Source organism: Sparus aurata, chromosome 24 (assembly GCF_900880675.1).
Source record: "Sparus aurata chromosome 24, fSpaAur1.1, whole genome shotgun sequence".
Lineage (NCBI taxonomy): Eukaryota > Metazoa > Chordata > Actinopteri > Spariformes > Sparidae > Sparus > Sparus aurata.
Genome location: NC_044210.1, coordinates 18,187,120 through 18,205,363, shown reverse-complemented (window position 1 = coordinate 18,205,363; position 18,244 = coordinate 18,187,120). Strand labels below are relative to the sequence as shown.

At 42.5% G+C, this 18,244-nt stretch overlaps 2 protein-coding genes across 2 annotated transcripts in view; both read left to right on the top strand.

Annotated features, from left to right (window-relative positions):
* The window catches only part of LOC115577020 (SH3 domain-binding protein 4-A-like), a 29,640-nt gene extending 22,282 nt beyond the window's left edge, over positions 1 to 7,358 (top strand). Inside the window, exons 4-5 of the mRNA XM_030409778.1 lie at positions 5,310 to 5,498; positions 5,622 to 7,358. Of these exons, the coding sequence (XP_030265638.1) occupies positions 5,310 to 5,498; positions 5,622 to 5,846 (414 nt within the window). The 3' untranslated portion in view covers positions 5,847 to 7,358. The remainder of the gene's footprint in view (positions 1 to 5,309; positions 5,499 to 5,621) is intronic.
* A 3,675-nt stretch (positions 7,359 to 11,033) lies between these two features.
* On the top strand, positions 11,034 to 14,652 carry LOC115577053 (ADP-ribosylation factor-like protein 4C). Its single transcript, XM_030409844.1, has one exon. It carries the CDS (start codon positions 11,372 to 11,374, stop codon positions 11,957 to 11,959), a length of 588 nt encoding a protein of 195 aa, XP_030265704.1. The 5' UTR covers positions 11,034 to 11,371; the 3' UTR covers positions 11,960 to 14,652.
* The last annotated feature ends 3,592 nt before the right edge of the window (positions 14,653 to 18,244 follow it).

Below are 18,244 nucleotides of genomic sequence, written 5' to 3'. Positions count from 1 at the left end.
CTCTCTACCTGTCGGTTCTATCATCTCTTCCTCCTCCCTCGTCCTGTTGAAGCTTTTGTAAGAGAAGCTCATTTAGTTGACAGCCGCCTGGTCAGCTGTCAGCTCCGTCTGTCCGGCTGCTCTGGGGCTTCCTGCAGGTCGACGCTAACTCATATTTTTCAGACATTTAAGCCCGTCACAGAGCCGACTGTTTTCTATTTTTAGACCAGAAGTGTCTTGTTATTTAATAATGTGGAAGCAGTAAAAACAGAGTAAACCATAAATAAAACATGTCGTTGTGCAGCTGCAGAGAGAGAACATGATTATTTCACCAGTTGTAAGAGCGGGATTAAATAAAACTGTCAGGAAGGAAGTCAAAATGAAGGAGAAGACTGAACTGTGCACGTCAAACAACAGCTGACAAAGTGTCTCTGAGCAAGATGTCGACCTTTAACCTCCATCTGTTTCTCTTTGGATCACGAGATATGTCTCACAGCGAGATGACTTAAACCAAATTCTGATGTGGAGAAGTTTTTCCACCAAAATCAGACTAAAACTTGCGCGTTGAAGGTAAACAACTCCACCTCTCCGACCAACTGATCTTTATTTTGAAGCTCCTTCCTGTCGTGCCTCTCTGCTTTTAAGCCCTTCCGGCTTTGGGAGCTCCTGATTTGCATTTGAACACATCATGCTCATTTCCAGACAGCAGGCTCAAGTGTGTGTCTATATTTAGAGCTGAACCTGTGTGAAGCCTGAATCAGCAGACGGACGACATCACAGGAGGAGGCCAGAGTGCTCGTGGGCCAGGTGGTGGAGAGACATAGAGGCAGACAAGGAGAGAGAGGGGCTGAATACAGATACACTGGGCTGTTGTGTGGTGCCTGTTTCAAAACCAAATAATTCATCATGTCTGTCTCTTAACTTCATTGTAGGTCATTCAGGTTAATTAACGTCATAACAGAGCTGCAGATAAAAGAGATGCGAGATGAAGGAAGCGGAATAGGCTGTTAAAAATAGATTATTCTAATAAATGGAAATGACGTGACCTTCAGATTAAAAGGTTCTTCCTGTTTTAAACGCCAGCAGACACAGTGATGAACAGGATTTATACACATGCACACACTGTGACAGTGAGTGGATTACTGAACAGGTGTAGTCGTCACAGGCCACTGAAGTGACTGTTAACAGTTTATCTGTTTGTTATACGACTACAAAGAGACAGAAAACAATAGAGACGTAGAGAAGTGTGACATAGAGGCTTTAAACTACCACAAGGAGACACGGGGACCCCATAAAGATACAAAACAACTACAAAGATACAGAGAACAACTACAGGAGACACAAAACAACCACAAAGAGACACGGAGCAACTACAAAGAGACACAGACAAACTACAAGAGACACAAAACAACCACATAGAGACATGGAGCAACTACAAAGAGACACAGAACAACTACAAAGAGATACAAACAACTACAAGATACACAGCTACAAAGAAGCACATAACAACTACAAATAGACAAATAACAACTACAAAGAGACACAAACAGCTACGAAGAGACACAGAACGACCACAAAGAGACAGAGAGCAACTAGAAAGAAGCACATAACAACTACAAAGAGACAGAAACAGCTACAAAGAGACACAGAACAACCACAAAGAGACAGAGAGCAACTACAAAGAAGCACATAACAACTACAAAGAGACACAGAACAACTACAAAGAGATACAAACAACTACAAGATACACAGCTACAAAGAAGCACATAACAACTACAAATAGACAAATAACAACTACAAAGAGACACAAACAGCTACGAAGAGACACAGAACAACCACAAAGAGACAGAGAGCAACTAGAAAGAAGCACATAACAAACACAAAGAGACACAAACAGCTACAAAGAGACACAGAACAACCACAAAGAGACAGAGAGCAACTACAAAGAAGCACATAACAACCCCAAGAGACACAGAGCAACTACAAACAACTACAAAGAGACACAGAACAACCAATATAATGTTTAATGTGAGGTGTGTTTGAATTGTACTTGAGGAAACTAAGTTCTACGTCCGTCGCCTTCCATCACTCTATTTTCCAAATCACCAAATTAAGCAGAAAGTTGAAGCAGACCTTCAGTCTTGTGCACAGAGATGTTAATAATTAATCATCAGGGGTATAAAATGGATGAATAATACATCAGCACTTAGTGGAGTTGATTCCATTAGTGCAGGTGTTTGGATCAGAGACACTTGACGGCAGCAGCAGAGTCACAGAAGGTTTAATTCACCTTGATTACATGTGGGAGGTTTGGTTTCATCCCATCCAGCTCTCTGCAGCTGTTTCCTCTTCTGACATCCTTTCTCTGCAAGATGATCTTAGAAAACTGTTTTCCAACTGTTGTATATTAATAAATGTTCATGCACATGTGTTTGTAGAGTATTTGCTTATGTACACTCTCATCTTCTGCAATTTATCCTGAGTGCAGTAAACATACGAGCGATGATGATCAGTTGATTGAGAGAAGAGGTTTTTTAATATTTTCTCATCCCTGCTTCACAAAATGTCAGGATACGATGTGTTTACCTCCTCACATGTGACAGTTAATGCAACGTCTTGGTTTGAGAACTTCAGGAGGTGATAATCTGTCTGGTCTGTGGGAAAGTTAAGACGGAAACTTCTTTTTTTAACAATCGCTCATTCATGAAAACAATCTGCAGATTAACTGACAGCAGATATAATCTTTTGAGCCTTCAGGAGACTTTGTGTTTAAGTCTTTTACATGTTTCATCCAATAATCGTGTGTAATATTTTGATTTATGGCCATTTGTTGAACGACGGCGCAGGAAATCTTACATTTGTTATCGCTAATTATAATTCTATTGCATTTAATTCATAATTCAAAGAGTTTACTTGCACTAATGTGTTTGAATTTTGATTTAATTTATACCAAGTGACTAAGTGTCATCTGTTTGAACAGATGACGACTTGTTGGTTAACAATAATCAATAATCAATGAGACTAATGATGCATCCGTCAGAGGAAGAGGTTTTTGTTCCCGACGTTTCTGTCGCTGTTTCATATAAACTGTCGATTGTTTCACAGCTGTGTGATCGTAAAACGTTTGGAAATGTTGTCTTTTTTATTCAGATTACAGTGTTTTGGTAGCTGGAGTGTGTGTGTGTGTGTGTGTGTGTGTGTGTGTGTGTGTGTGTGTGTTGCTTTGAAGCTGCCTCTGACTGACAGCGAGGCTGATTCGCTGTAAATCACTCGAGCTCCATTAAATTAAGTCGAGGCTTCGCAGTCGAAGGTTCTGAAATGTCTTTAATATTTTTTTTTTTTTTACATTTTATTTTTTATTTTCTCGGTCACGTTCGTCTCTGCAGCATTTTTGGGGAGAAATCTTGAAACACGATTTGCATAAAAAGCAGAGAAACAGAGTACATTAACTTCCTCGTGTTCCTCGTGGATCTGAGTCATCGGCAGTCGGACCAGATGAATCACGTCGTGTTCGGGACGCCGTCGGGCTGACGGCCATTAAGAGGAATCTGTCCCGAGTTTCACGCGACACTGAACACAACGCTGACCTCTGGTCAGATCTTACAGAGACGTTATTAAACTCAGTAGTCAGTGTGGAAGAACAGTCAGCTGTAAAAAGTACATTTCCTCGAGTACAAATTGGAGCTACATGTACACTTCTTCACAGGGAAATGTACTTTTTACTTCTTCACTTTACAAGAGAAGAGTTGATGAATTCAATGTTTGTTTCTAATTAAACCTCCAAAATGAGTTCAGCTGAAACTGTGAGACCACAAATCAATTATGTGATGAAACAGGAAGAAGATTTTATTGTGGGAACAAAAAAACTATTCAGTAAGTTTATATTGCTGCGTTTGTTACAAGAAAACTAATGTTTCAGTCGAGTGTTGAATGATCCCAGTGAGGTTTAGAGCTCGATGATGGTATCAGATCAGATCCAACTTCACGTATCAACATGAGATCGTAACTAAAAAAGAACATACGTAGTTTTGCATGTTGCGTCATCAGGAAAAACTTGTTAAATGTGAATATTTTCTTGTTTCTCTTCTCTGTGAAAGTTTGTGGTCTTCAGGGATGATCAAGCTGAAATGGTGTGGTCACATCCTGATTAATCAATCAGATCATATATTACTTTAATATTTGACAAATTAATGAATCCATTAGTTGTCGACCATTTTAATAATCAATTCTTTGTTTTTAAAGAGAGACAGGCCAAATGATCAAAACAAGACAATGGAGGATGAAATCTGGAGCTTTAGGAAACAAGTTTTGTACATTTTATGAAAAACAGAACAATTAATTGATTCAAATATCTGTCATTGATCATTTTCAGTAGTTTTTTGATGGAAAGAAATTAAAAAATCTCTGATCTCAGCCTCTAAAATGTAAATTTTTGAACCTCTGATCAACATTTTATACCAAAACAACAAATCAATTTAGAGCTGCAGAAGCTAATGATTAGTTGTCAGCTTTTAGATTAATTACCAGCTATTTTGGTTCTTAATTCATCTGTTCACGTGTCGCTGTAAGAAAAAGATTCCAGTTTGTTCCGTGTGAATATCTCCTGGTTTCCTCTGACGCTGAACTGAAGGTATCTTAAAGTTGTGGACATTAAGAGACGTCTTTTTTCACCAACAACTGATTAATTAAAGAATTTAATCAGCATTGAAGTCGTAGTTTCAGTCCATGTCAGTGTGTTTTCAGGCGTCCAGCTGTCTGGGCTGTCAGTCACCGGCTCGATCACGTAAAGCTTATTAACGCAGCTCACGTGCGATGGCGGCCTCGTGCCTCATATTTATTCTCAGCCTTGTGCTTTTTGAGCCTGCGTTGAGATTTCTTGTGTAAACTGGTGTCGCGGCCCGGTCCGACTGAAAGACAAACCTCCTGCAGAGGTTTCACCGCAGGACGCTGCTGCAGATGTGAGCCCAGATCTCATCTGTGGACACAAACACACACTCGAGTGTCTTTTCTCTGAAGAAGAAAAGGAGATCTGGCCTGCAGTGTTGTTTCCAGTCAGCTGCTTTTGTTAAAGCTCAGTATTTTCCAACCCTCATTTAACCGGGTCATCTGCAGCCTGAGGCCCGGTACTGCTCACAGGACGGGTTAAACTTCAGAGACGCTCGGTTTTTCTCCAGGAACTGTGTTTTCAATGTTTGCTGTTGTTCCATTTCATGTGAACCGCTGGAGACTGAACTCCATTAAGTCTCTAATACTGACTGTAAACCTTTAAACCTTCGTGTGTGGAAGCTTATGATGGTAAAACAACAAACTGCGTCTCTTGTCCCCGTCAGGCGCTGTTGAAGATGGACTGCCAGGGTCTGGTTGCCAGGCTGGTGCTGGATTTCGTCCTGTTGACCACGGCAGTGGAGGTGGCGTCGCGGTGGAGGGAGCTGGCCGAGAAACTCGCTCGAGTGTCCAGACAGCAGATGGAAGCGTATGAGGCTCCGCACCGCGACAAGAACGGCCTGCTGGACAACGAGGTGAGACCTGAACAGACACCTGCACCTTCTGGCACATCTTGTGCTAGCTGTTAGCTTGAGTTAGCTGTTAGCTTGAGCTAGCTGTTAGCTTGACTCCTTGTTGTTTCTGTCCCGACCCTTCAGTGCATGTGGAAGCCGGCGTACGACTTCCTCCTGACCTGGGCCGCCCACGTGGGGGACAGCTACCGAGACGTGATCCAGGAGCTCCACCTGGGCCTGGACAAGATGAGGAACCCCATCACCAAGAGGTGGAAGCACCTGACCGGCACGCTCATCCTCGTCAACTGCCTCGACACCCTCCGCAGTGCCGCCTTCTGCCCCACGGGGTACGGAGACTTCGCCGTGTGAGCAGTATCGTCCACGTGGAGGAGATGTTGGTCCACTGGTGACGGTTGGGGATGGATCTGACTCTCGAGGCTTTCTTTGGCCTCCCATCTTCAGGTCAGACTTCGTTTGGAGTCTTGGATCGTTACGCTCGCATCGATTGGTTCTCGATGGACGACTTCTAGCGCTGGATATAAAACTACTCTGACTGTTTTTATGGCTCCGGTTACGTTTGTCCTGCTTTCTTTTTCCTTTCACTCTCCTCCGTCGCTTTTCTACCTCACCCTTTGTCTTGATCTCTGTCTATACTTTTGTCTCTCTCATGTTTCCTTCTATCTACACTTGGTATGATTTAGTCTTTCTGTTCCTGAACTCTGTGTCCGATTCTTCTCCTTCACCCTCAGGACGACATCAGAGACCTCGACCGCTGCAGTCCAGAACCACACGTGACCGTGAACTTTATTCTTTCTCGGCCTCTGGCTGGTGTTTCTTTTTAAAAAGTTTCCAATTTTCATACGTGGAAACATTCACATCATTTATCAGTTATTAGCTTGCCAAACACAGTTAGCCGAAAAGCTAACTGTACATGTGACTGAATGCAGTCCTGATGATATAAACAGAGTCTGTGCTTCTATTTTTTATACTCGCAGAACAACACGGATGCTGATTATCAACAGTGTTTAGATTTTCACGTTGTTCCAGTTCATGTCCTCACGTTTCAGCTGCCGTCAGTCAAATAAAGACAGTTTGTGCTTTAAAATCAAAATTACAACGTGGCTAGTTAGAGAGAGAACGAGGAAAAGCTAACGCTACGTACTTCAGTCGACTTCAGAATTAGCTCGCTAGATAGCAAGATAACTATCTATCAAAGGCTAATGCTATATTTAAATTTGATAACATTAGCTTAGCTAGTTAGCGAGTTAACATGATTTCTTGTACTTCTTGTCATTATTAAATCTTTTAATCGAACATTTCCAGATTTGCACACAAAGACGTTTTGATCCATCAAAGATTCTGCGTTGAAAATGGATCTAAAATGATTTTCAGATCAATAAACTTAATATTTACTTAAATATTTCTCGTTAATGTTCCGTTTCATCTCATTATCCGTTAAAGGTCAGAATCCTGTTGACCTCCTGACGACTTGCAGCAGAACTACGATTGTTTTCTTGCGTTACATTCGGCTCCAGTTCACCTCAGTTTACTGCTCGAACTCATTAAATGCTGTGAACAGTTTGTAGTTTCTGTTGAAGCCTTTCGTCTCTGATTGTTTGATCTCAGCAGCTTTTTATTGTTCATTTCTACATTTCAGTCTCTGATTCACTGTTTTCTCTTGGAGGTGTTCTGTGGCGGCCGCAGTGTTCCCGGGTCTGTTCCACGTGAACAGAAAACGTGCGAGGAGTTTATATATTTGTACCGAACGCCGATCGAGTATTGACGCTTTCTTATGTGATCGCCTGTGACGGGCGGCAGATCTGAGGTCTGTTTCAGTGTTTGTGTTCAGAAGGTTTCAATAAAACTGAACATTGAAAACAGCCTGCAACGATGTGAGTGGTTCATTTTGGCCGCATGGAGCCGTTTTATGTTTTTCAAAGGAAACGCTGCATGAAAAATATAATCTGCTGAAATGTTTTTCTGGTTTTACAACATGTGACCGAATGAAATAAAATGTAGGGATGATAAACGAGATAAAACATGTGGAGAAGCAGCTCTGGAGACAAAAGGTTGATCAACTCTTTCCACCTCCGTGACTTTGTGAATCATGCCCCGACTGTGAATCATCTGTGTGTGTGTGTGTGTGTGTGTGTACAGCAGATTCCTTCATGTAAACACGTCCAGATATCTCGCATGAACGCACAAACGTTCTCATGTGTTAATGCTGCACAAACAGCCCACATGAGTGCACACCGATCCCTCGTCGTCGTCGTCGTTGTGTGTGTGTGTGTGCTCTGTTTCACTAACACACACACACACACACACACACACACACACACACACACAGAGGCTTTAATGTGCTTTAATTAAAGCAGATAATTATTCACCCTGTGAGGACAGGCCACCTTGACAGACTCGTCCTTTGCCTCTCGATGACGAACCCTCAACATTCCTGCCCGTCTCCTGGAGACGAGTCCCAGCTCAGTGTTCTGTTCCAGTGGAGCGGTTCTGTCCCGTCATCAGAGGACTGCAGCTGTTATTCTGTCCATCAAACCACAGAATCAGAACCGTGTGTGATGAGCAAAACATTCATTTTCCACACCGCTCATTCACACACATTGGCAGGCGACGAGATGCTTTTGAAAATGCAAAGCAGGCGGTGAGATGAAACGCTGCAGCGAGCCGTCGGCCTGTTTCATCTGTGTGGAAACGGGCCAGGCCGGATTCACCTCGTGGAGTCCGGAGGATGTAAAGAGCCCTTGAAAGATAAAGGACGCACAGAAATAAAACTCCTTTATCTGCTTGTTGTCACGCCTCGCTCCTCCAGCAGCTCCTCCGTCGTCACAGGGGAGTCGGCTGTTGTCATGTGGATCCTCGTGGAGCCTGATGGAGCCTGATGGAGCCTCTGGTCGTGTCGTTATCACGACTCCAGCTGAAGGATTATCTGTTTCACTTTCCAGGCTGGAGAATCTGCTCCTCCTCATCAGTTCACAGCCTGCAGATATCATATCACAGTGCAGGAGAAACAGCAAAACATTCAGGTCCATGTTTTGTTTGTTCACACAATAACAGTGTCTTTCCAGATGCCTCAAAAATGAGTTTTGAAAAAGTTTTGCAGGGGAAAAAAAATTCTGAAAAAAAATTAAAAAATCAGAAAAGTTCAGATTTTTATCGAGAAAAAAGAATTTCACTGAAAAAAAATATTAAGGAAAAAAAACTTTTATTGAGAATTTCTTTTATCGAAAAAAAATTGAGAAAAAAACATTTTTATTGAAAAAAAAAAAAAAAATTTTATAGCATTTTTTTCTTTTTGAAAAATTTTCAATTTTTCAATTGAAAGTAATTTTATTGAAAAAAATATATAATTATAGAAAAAAATGTTTTTATTGAAAAAAAAAAACATTTGTGGAAAGAAAGAAAAAAAATTCTGATTTTTTTGTGAACTGTTCCTTTAAGTCACATATTGATCAGATGATATTGATCAGATGATATTGATCAGATGATATTGATTAGATGATCTAAAAGCCGTCCACAGCTGTGAACTCATCCGAGAGTTTAAACAAAAGAAATCTTTTATCGTACATGAAGCAGAAAAAATCATCATCAGAACATTTCAACAATAAAAAGTTCATTTAAAGTAAATTTCCCCCTAAAGCGTAATGAAGGACGGAAATGTAATCAAAGGCAGAGAACAAACAGTTTTTTAATTTGCACTTTAGAGTTGGAACTAAAACTTTTGTTTCTCATTAAAACTTAATTTGAAGGTAATTTGGACTGAAGAAGTTCAGCTCAGCCCGTTTCCACAGAAACACGTTGGTTACTGTTACCTGAGGAACCGAGAGGAGACGCAGCTGAGTGGGCGAGAGACACTTAGTGACTCAGCCTTGTTAGAGAGAGAGGAGTGTGTGTGTCTGTGTGTGTGTGTGTGTGTCTGTGTGTGTGTGCCTGTGTGTGTGTGCGTGTGTGTGTGTGTCTGTGTGAGTGTGTGTGTGTGTGTGTGTGAGCTGGTTTTAATTTGTTTTATTGATCACACACACTCATCAGGTCGAGGATCGATGCAGGAGGAGGTCAGAGAGAACAATTAGTGAAGTCCTGATGACTCAGGTTGTGTAGTTGTGTAGTTGTTGTGTGTTTGGGGACCGGTGTTGTCTCTTCACTGATGAAACCTGTTAAAGGTTCATTCCGCGCAGCTGTTTTCACTCAATCTGGTTGATTAGATGCTGTTAATGTGTGTAGAGCTGCAGCATCACCCTCAACTACAACAGCTGAATTATTCACAAAGGTTCATTTATAAAATCGTCTTCTGTTCACAACCAGACAAACAAACGGAGGCGTGTGAACATGTGGTTGTACCGGCAGCAGAATGCTTACAGGCCGGAACACAAACAGAACCAAACTGAAATGTGCTCCAGTGAAATAAAACGTTAAAACTGAAGGTGTTTCATGTGTTGAAGTCAAGCAAACACATCAGGGTCTAAACAGACCAGAGAGTCAGGGTCAGATCCAGACTGAGCATCAGAACCACCTGGTGTCACCCCCCACTGAGATTGGCTGAGATGGAAATGTCCCACGCTGCTTCCACTCCTCCATCAGGAGTCAGTCTGCACCACCTGCACTCAGCTGATCTGGATTGTTTTCACGTCTCCTGCTGCTTCAGTCACATTTCTGTTTCTTGGTGCAGCTTTTTAGAACGCTTTCAACATTTCATGCTTAAAATGAAGTGACGGGGAGAAAGTTTGCGGCAGGAGGAAGTCGTGGAGTCGTTGCTCAGTGTGAATGATGCCTGTGAACAGATGCAATAAAAGAAGAGAGGTTCATGTTAATGTTCAGTTTCTGTCTGCAGAGAATCTCTTATTGTTGTGAGATCTTCTGCTGCCATCTAGTGGAGCTCATGTTGAAGGTTCCTTCTCTTCAGTGCTCTGCAGATGTTGGTGCTCAGAGTTTGGACACATAAATCTTAAGTACGCTGCTTTAAATCCCTGAATAATCAACTTTCAGTGTGTTTCTTGTCCTTGATTCTACCGTTTACATACAGATAATGTTGAATTCACATTTACGCTCATTTACACCAGCGTGCTTTTATTTTCTTTACCAGTTTCTGCTCACAAAAAAAGAACTTTTTCATATATGACAGTTGTAAACGCTCATGTAGACCAACTGTGTGTGTTGAGGTTAAACAGTATCACAGATTATACTGACTCTTCTACATTATAAACTCTCTACAGAACCTGCAGATGGTCCGAACATCTTTAAATGCTCGTCAGCTCACAGCACCAGATGTTTTTAATGTTTTTAACCTCAAAGCCTTTTTATTAAACACTTGTTTAGTGGCCACACATTCATACAACCACACAACAATAAAGAAATTTGATTGGTCTCAATCAAATATAAATGCTAAAGAACATGAAGTTAGAAGGTAGTGCAGGGGTCACATGTGACCGCTAGGTGTCAGTTTGAGCAGCTCTGTGCGCAGAGGAAACACTGCAGCACACACCTTTCAAAATAAGATCCTCCCGCATAGAGGAGGCTTTTATTTTGTCTTCACCGGAAGTCTTATTTTGTAGTCCTCTGCCCGTGCTTGACGCATCTTCTCATGAGGCAGGTCCACGCGTCACACACCACCACTTTGTGTTGTGTGTTGCTACATGGAGACATGATGTGACACTCGGCAGCGCGTAATTTGCGCATTTGGAGATGTTCCGCTGTGCGCGCGCTGGTTCGGCTGCCGCTGTTGGAGTGAGTCCAGGGATGCTGCCGGAGTGCCTCCGCGCAACGAGGGGCTGCGCCCTGCGCCTCTGCTGAGCGGACCAGACGTTTGATTCGACTGCATGGATCACTCCCGGGACGTGTGAGCGTCTGCCGCGGTGCGCACTGACCCTCCTCCCCGCTGCATCATGGGGAACAGCTTCTCCAACCTGGCCGCCTTCACGTCCCTGCACATCGTCATGCTCGGTTTGGACTCTGCGGGGAAAACCACCGTCCTGTACCGGCTGAAATTCAACGAGTTCGTCAACACGGTGCCCACCATCGGCTTCAACACGGAGAGGATCCGTCTGGGCGGCGCGGGGGCCTCCAGGGGCATCAGCTGCCACTTCTGGGACGTCGGGGGCCAGGAGAAGCTGCGGCCGCTGTGGAAGCCCTACAGCCGCTGCACGGACGGCATCGTGTACGTGGTGGACTCGGTGGACGCGGAGCGGCTGGAGGAGGCCCGCACCGAGCTGCACAAGATCACCCGCTTCTCCGAGAACCAGGGGACCCCGCTGCTGGTCATCGCCAACAAGCAGGACCTGCCGCGGGCGCTGGATGTCGGGGAGATCGAGAGGCAGCTGGCTCTGGCCGAGCTGAGCCCGTCCACCCCGTACCACGTCCAGCCGGCCTGCGCCATCATAGGAGAGGGTCTGGACGAGGGCATGGACAAGCTGTACGAGATGATAGTGAAGAGGAGGAAGTCGCTGAAGCAGAAGAAGAAGAGGAGGGAGTAAAGTCTGCGGATGTGAGCAGATTATATTCACGGTGATGAAGGTGAAGCTGCAGAAACTCTATTTAACAACATGTTCATTTGACAAACAGCTGTAATAAGAATCAGAGTGATATAATGTCCAGGAGGAGGATGATGATGATGATGATGATGATGGTGGTGGTGACAGATTGTGTTGCTGACAGCAGCAGCAGTGTGAACAGGACGGACTCTCCTGGCACAGCTCCCTGCTGCGCACACAGAGCTGAGACGGTGTTACACCAAAGAAGATTCCCCCGAGAAACAAACTCTCATCCTTCCTCTCATCCTTTGGTTCCTTTGGTTTTGACTCTGGAGGGTTCAGTTAAGGTCATTTATCAGCTGTAGCTGTTCTGTGGCTAAAAAAAAAAAAAAAGAAAGCGGATGAGGGATAAAAAGATCTGTTACAAGATAATGAGCTAGATTTAGTTGGGAATGTAGAAGAAGAGCTTGTTAACTGTGTAATTTAATTGCATAGCTTCTCAGCATTCATTTTTTAAATATGATTTAATGACGTTAAGGTTCATTACATCATGTAACTCTTCACTCCCCAGGCTGCTCATAATGCCACAGAACAGGGAGGTTTCTCCAGACGACCCACAACAAAACACTGCGCGGTCGTCAACATGCAGTGATTTTGGGCACGAGCCTCGGAAAGAAAATCCGATCTGGATCCTCACAGTTCAAAATAACCACAAGTTCTGGTTCAGGAGCTCCTGGAGGGTTCAGCTGAGGTCATTATTTCACTTGTAGATAAAAAAAGTGAGGGGTGTTCTAGATTTTGTAGCTCTACGACTGAGCTGAAGCAAACAAACAAAACAATTTTTCATGACTCATCACACACGAACAGGCCTGTAGCTACAACTGAGGTCATGTCCTCTACAGATACATGTCTGGTAACACTTTATCCATTACGTCATTAAAATAAACGATTAAATATGATTAAATAATGCAAATTTATAGTTATTAAACTGTTAACAAGCAATGAAATGCTTTATAAACTATTTATTAGCGATTGTTCTTTGGAAAGTTACAGTTGATTTATGAACCATCTCATTGTTCCTGAACAGTGAAATCTAACAATCTATAAATGAACATTGATTAATGATGGTGATTATAAAGTGTTATCGAGGTCAGTAAGTTCTTTTTTAGCAAGGAAATAAGTTAAATACATTTACAAATATACTGTTAGACACAAAATACACACCCGTATCTTGACATCCCTGGATTTAAGAAAGAAATGTGAAAAAATGACAGTAGATATTTTCATCCTCGTCCGTGAAATCACCCAGAAGCCATATTTCAGGCCTCGACCTGAGTAGATGTCTTTTATCAACTTCACATGTAGCGTTCCCAACTTTCTTCTACGTAAAGTAACAAGTTAAATAATCACAGGTGGAGTAAAGTAATAGAGTACAGGCTCTGAAATGTACTCAAAGTATTTCTGTGCAGAGCTAACTGAAGCTCACGTCATGTTAATATAATTCAAAGACTGAAAGTTAAAGGTAGAATCGATAGGATTTGTCCCAGCTGTTCCTGAACACACCACAAAGACAGCTGACAGTTGATTGCTGGTAAAGCGACATAATGCATTCAGACTGATATACAACCGTGTTTTTGAATTGAAAATGTAACAAGGAGAAAGTTCAGGGAGGAAAAGTCAAAACTGTCTCAAGTAAAGATACGTGAAAATCTACTGAAGTACAGAAACAAACTTCCCACTTCTGGATATTTCTTCTCAGTGACTGATTACAGCAACTTTAATCATTTAATTAACTTAACGTCATTACACGTGACTCTGTACTCCCTGAACCTGCAGTGTTATTCCAGGCGACTTACAACAGAACACTACGCAGTCGTCGACATAGAGTGATTTTGGTGGTTTGGTTTCAGCAGTTTTGGAAGCCGCTGTTCCTCGGAGTTGTTGAGAAAGTGTTACGAGTGTCTTCCTGTGAAACAAACTGACGGGCTGGAACCCGTTCAGCTGTTTTTCCTCTTACTGAAGCATATTTAATCCTGATGAATGACAAACCAAAACATGCTGCGTGGGGAGGTTTTTTTAAAAAAAGAATCGAATTAGAAATACCCCTACGCACCAATTCAGTCCCCGACACAATGAGCCACCCACATGATTGACAGCTTGCAGAATAGTTCATAGAAAAATGACTGAAATAAGTATTTTGTCTTAATGACAGGACGGCTGAATGTCTCACATGGACTGTTGCGTAATGCCGCGTTCACGTCTCAACAGGAGAAGAAGAAACGGGATTAAAACGAAGTTTGCTGCATCAAACTTTAAAGACTTTAAATCAAACTGCAGCATGTTCCGCATCCTCACGTACAGCTGATTGTGTTTTAATATGTTGGAATGCAGCAAAATCCCCACGTCACACTCGCAATAACCACCAGGGGGCAGACGCAAATGTTTGTTTTTGTTCTCGATCTAAATACAATATTTCCGACATCGATCCGACGTGAACGTGGCATCCTGTCTCCGCAGTGTTCAGTCGAGCTGTGTTCAACGTTGCATGACGGCCACGACTGCAGACAATTATACAGTAGTAGTGTTACAGCCAAGATACAGCAAGACCAAACAATGTATTACATGCCAAAATGTAAAAAAAAAGAAAAAGAAAGACAAGAAGAAGTATTTTTGGGATTAAACTGTTTGTAATTGAACGTGTGTGTCGTCTGGTTTGTAAAGCTTTAATCAGGGTCGACTGATTCACAGCAGCTCAGATAAATGTTGCTTACAATGTGAGTTACTATGAAGAATGATTTACTTTATAACTCATCATATAAAGTAAATTATTACTATCTACCTGGTGAAACTGCTGCAACCTGCAACTGTATATATTCTTTATTTTTGCTAACACTTTGTCACCTGAATGACATTTTAACTTATTTACTTCTAGAAAGTTTGATCTCATATTCCGATATTTTATTTGCTTAAATGAAAGGTTAAATTAAAGGTGCAATATGTAAGAAATCAAAAGAAAATTGACAAGAAGACGCTCCTCACGTGTGCAGAACTTGCCTTAGAAGTTTCACGTTTTTAAGTTTTCTTCAGACTCAAAGTAATCCGTTGATAGTTTTCTGTACTTTTATGAGTAAACTGCAAACAGGAAGTGCTAACGGGTAATTCGGCAGAGTTTAAATGTTGCCACTTTGCCAAAATGACATGAGTTAACCAACTGACGTCATCGTAACAGCAGACGTCTCTTTATGTCCTCCTAAAGCGTGACTTCTGAGTGCTGTAAATAAAGCTGGTTAAAAATACAGAGTCTATGTAAAGTACATGTTTTCCTCCCAGTTGTTTTCTGGCCTCGTCTGTCTCGTGCCAGATTTACCTTTTCTGCGGTCACAACATCTTATTATCGTGGTTCCAGCTGCTCTCGTGTCAAAGTGTAATCACCGAGGAGGAAGATGTTATTTACTCGTTTGGTGCAGTTGTATCACGTGTTCCTGAAATAAGATGCTTTATTATTTCTCGGGAATCAAACCGTCTGGAAGTTAAAGGATTTATTTAGATATAAAACATATCTGTAGGTGGAGATTAAAGATCACTGCTTCAAGTCTCTGTAAACATAAAGAAATATTTAAAGCCTTAAATATCTCCATTGTTGTCCAAGAACATTTATCCTCTCCCTGTAATAAAGAATTCATTGATTTGAATGAAGTCAGACGATAAGAAAGACTGAAATGATTGAATAGGAAATGATAATAAGGTAAAAAAAAGCTGCAGAGCGACTCATCTCACAGTTTGTCGTCCTCAGAGGAAGACGATCCTTCATGTGTCTCCAGACGTTTCCTGCTTCTCCTCCGTCCTCTCTGTGTTTCTGTGGGAGGCCGTAAACAGGATTTTCTGTTTCATCTGCGTCTTCTCCTGGATGGCGATAATCCCTCACTCTTCCGCCCTCGCCATCTGAAAACGGAGCGGTTTTTTCCGCTGAGCGTGCAGAAGCTTTGAGCGCCGGAGAACAAGAACGTTAACACGCTTTAAAATCCACTCGTGTGTCTGGATGTGCAGCAGGGAGATAGATTTATTTCTTTAAAGGAGGCTGAAAATGTGTTTGCGACTGAAGTTACTCCTGAAGAATATGAGTATGAGGGTGTTCTGGTGATGCAATTTTCAGTTTTCTGTGTTTGTGACTTGAGAACTGGGAGAAAAGGTTTCATCAGGATAATCTTTCTAAGTTTCTTGTGTTTTGCTGAAGGCCGTGTTGGGTCGTTCTCCCGCAGACAGAATGTGTTGTATAACCTCACTTCACTGTTTAGCGTCTGTGAATGCAGCTTGTGTTGAGTCAACAGAGGCTTTAAGGTCTGAAATCAGTCTGATGACAACAACGCTGCCCTCACATCAGCTGCTTCAGTCTCTCTCTGCTCTTGTCTCTCTGTCAGGTCTTGTCTTGGTTTGTGGTTTTGACGCCTCTGCCAAGTTCTGGTCTCAGATTTTCCAAACCCCCTCCCTCAGACCTGGGCTTGGTTTTACTCAGATCGTGTCTTAGTTTTGATCAGATCTAGTTTCTGCTTTGATTCTGTTAAAATGACTTGAGCAGGTAGAAATGAGACGATGTTATGTGTCCATGTTGAGAGAATCTCCTTCACTCAGCTCTGAGAACTTCGTTATTTCTGTGCAAAATTACCTCTTCTTATTAAAATGCAAATTCCACCTATATGTGCAGCTGCAGCTGGTGTTGAATCATCGCTCACACACACTGCGGAGTGTGTTGGGGGTTGTCGGTTCAGGCGGAGGCTAATCCGGCTGTGTTTCCTCGTGCCCGCTGAGCGTCGGGGTGAGCGGTGAGTCACCGCTGACGTCACGGTCGAGGCTTCGCTTGAAACGTGGCCCATTATCATTTTAATTACAGGCCGGGAGAGTCAGAGGAGAGAAACTAGAGCCGCCAACAAGTCATTCAGAGTGGAATGAGGAAAGACTCATTTTCATGCTGCTGCATTAATTAAAATCAAGTCTTGTGTTCTTTAAAGGGATATTCTGGTGTAAGTTTAATCCATGGTCTAAATCACCGTGAAACTGTGTTAGACTCCCTCTGGAGAGATCAAGTTAGCAGACCGCTAATTTACGGAGTTTTATCAACCTCAGAAACGACCGCACGACAACAATACACTGCAGTAAATGGATCCAAATATAAACCGCCACCAAAAAGCCACAAATAATGCTCAGAACAGCACCAAACTTCAGCAACAGTACAAATAGGGTCTCAGCACATAGTCCGGGGCATCTAACCTCCGCTAGCTTAGCTGGATTTCTATTGTGAAGCTAAAAACAGATTTCAACTCTCCTCCATCAGCTTCCGGGTCGGGGAAGTCCCGACGCGACGATTACCGAGTGCGGTTAGAAATGCTCAATTCCGTTCTTTTCCCTGTCCGCTCTCGATAATAACTGTTATAAACTGGCAGGTAAGACACATATGAACTTTGATTGCTTTTCCATGGAGTCATAATCATACATTTTCATCCATGAGCCGCGGAACTCTACTGCACTCGGTAATCGACTCGTCGGGACTTCCCGTCAACAGGAAGCTGCTGCAGAAGAGTGGTAAATTTAGTCAGCTTTTCAGTAGAAATCCAGCTAAGCTAGCGGAGGATAGATGCCCCGGACTATGTGCTGAGACCCTATTTGTACTGTTGCTGAAGTTTGGTGCTGTTCTGAGCATTATTTGTGGCTTTTTGGTGGCGGTTTATATTTGGATCCATTTACTGCAGTGTATTGTTGTCGTGCGGTCGTTTCTGAGGTTGATAAAACTCCAATAAATTAGCGGTCTGCTAACTTGATCTCTCGAGAGGGAGTCTAACACAGTTTCATGGTGATTTAGACCATGGATTAAATTTACACCGGAATATCCCTTTAAGGAGGGTCGTAATGTAACGCTGAACGTAAAACTGACATAGTGTTTAATATTTACTTCAAAACTGTCTGAAACATGTCACATAGCTTATATAAAATAAATACAGGGGCCTTAATGGAAAAAAACCCACACCGTTAAAAAAATAAAAATTGGCAAAATACTTTAACCAAATTGTGAGGTGGGCTAGTCGGCTCATTGGGGAGCCACAGCTGAACCCAGAATCCCGACATAGAAGGCAGCTACAGAGGCTAGCTGGGTCTATCTTAGAGGACGGATGCCACCCACTTTATGGTGAATTTCAGCCTCTCACATCAGGCCGAAGGTACAAAATGCCTGTAAAACAAAAAGATACAGAGGCAGTTTTGTTCCCTCAGAAGTCAAAACATTGCATAGTAATCAGG

Bases quoted from the DNA above. Each gene is read 5' to 3' on its own strand.
- LOC115577053 (XM_030409844.1), top strand. From the start codon at position 11,372: ATGGGGAACAGCTTCTCCAACCTGGCCGCCTTCACGTCCCTGCACATC.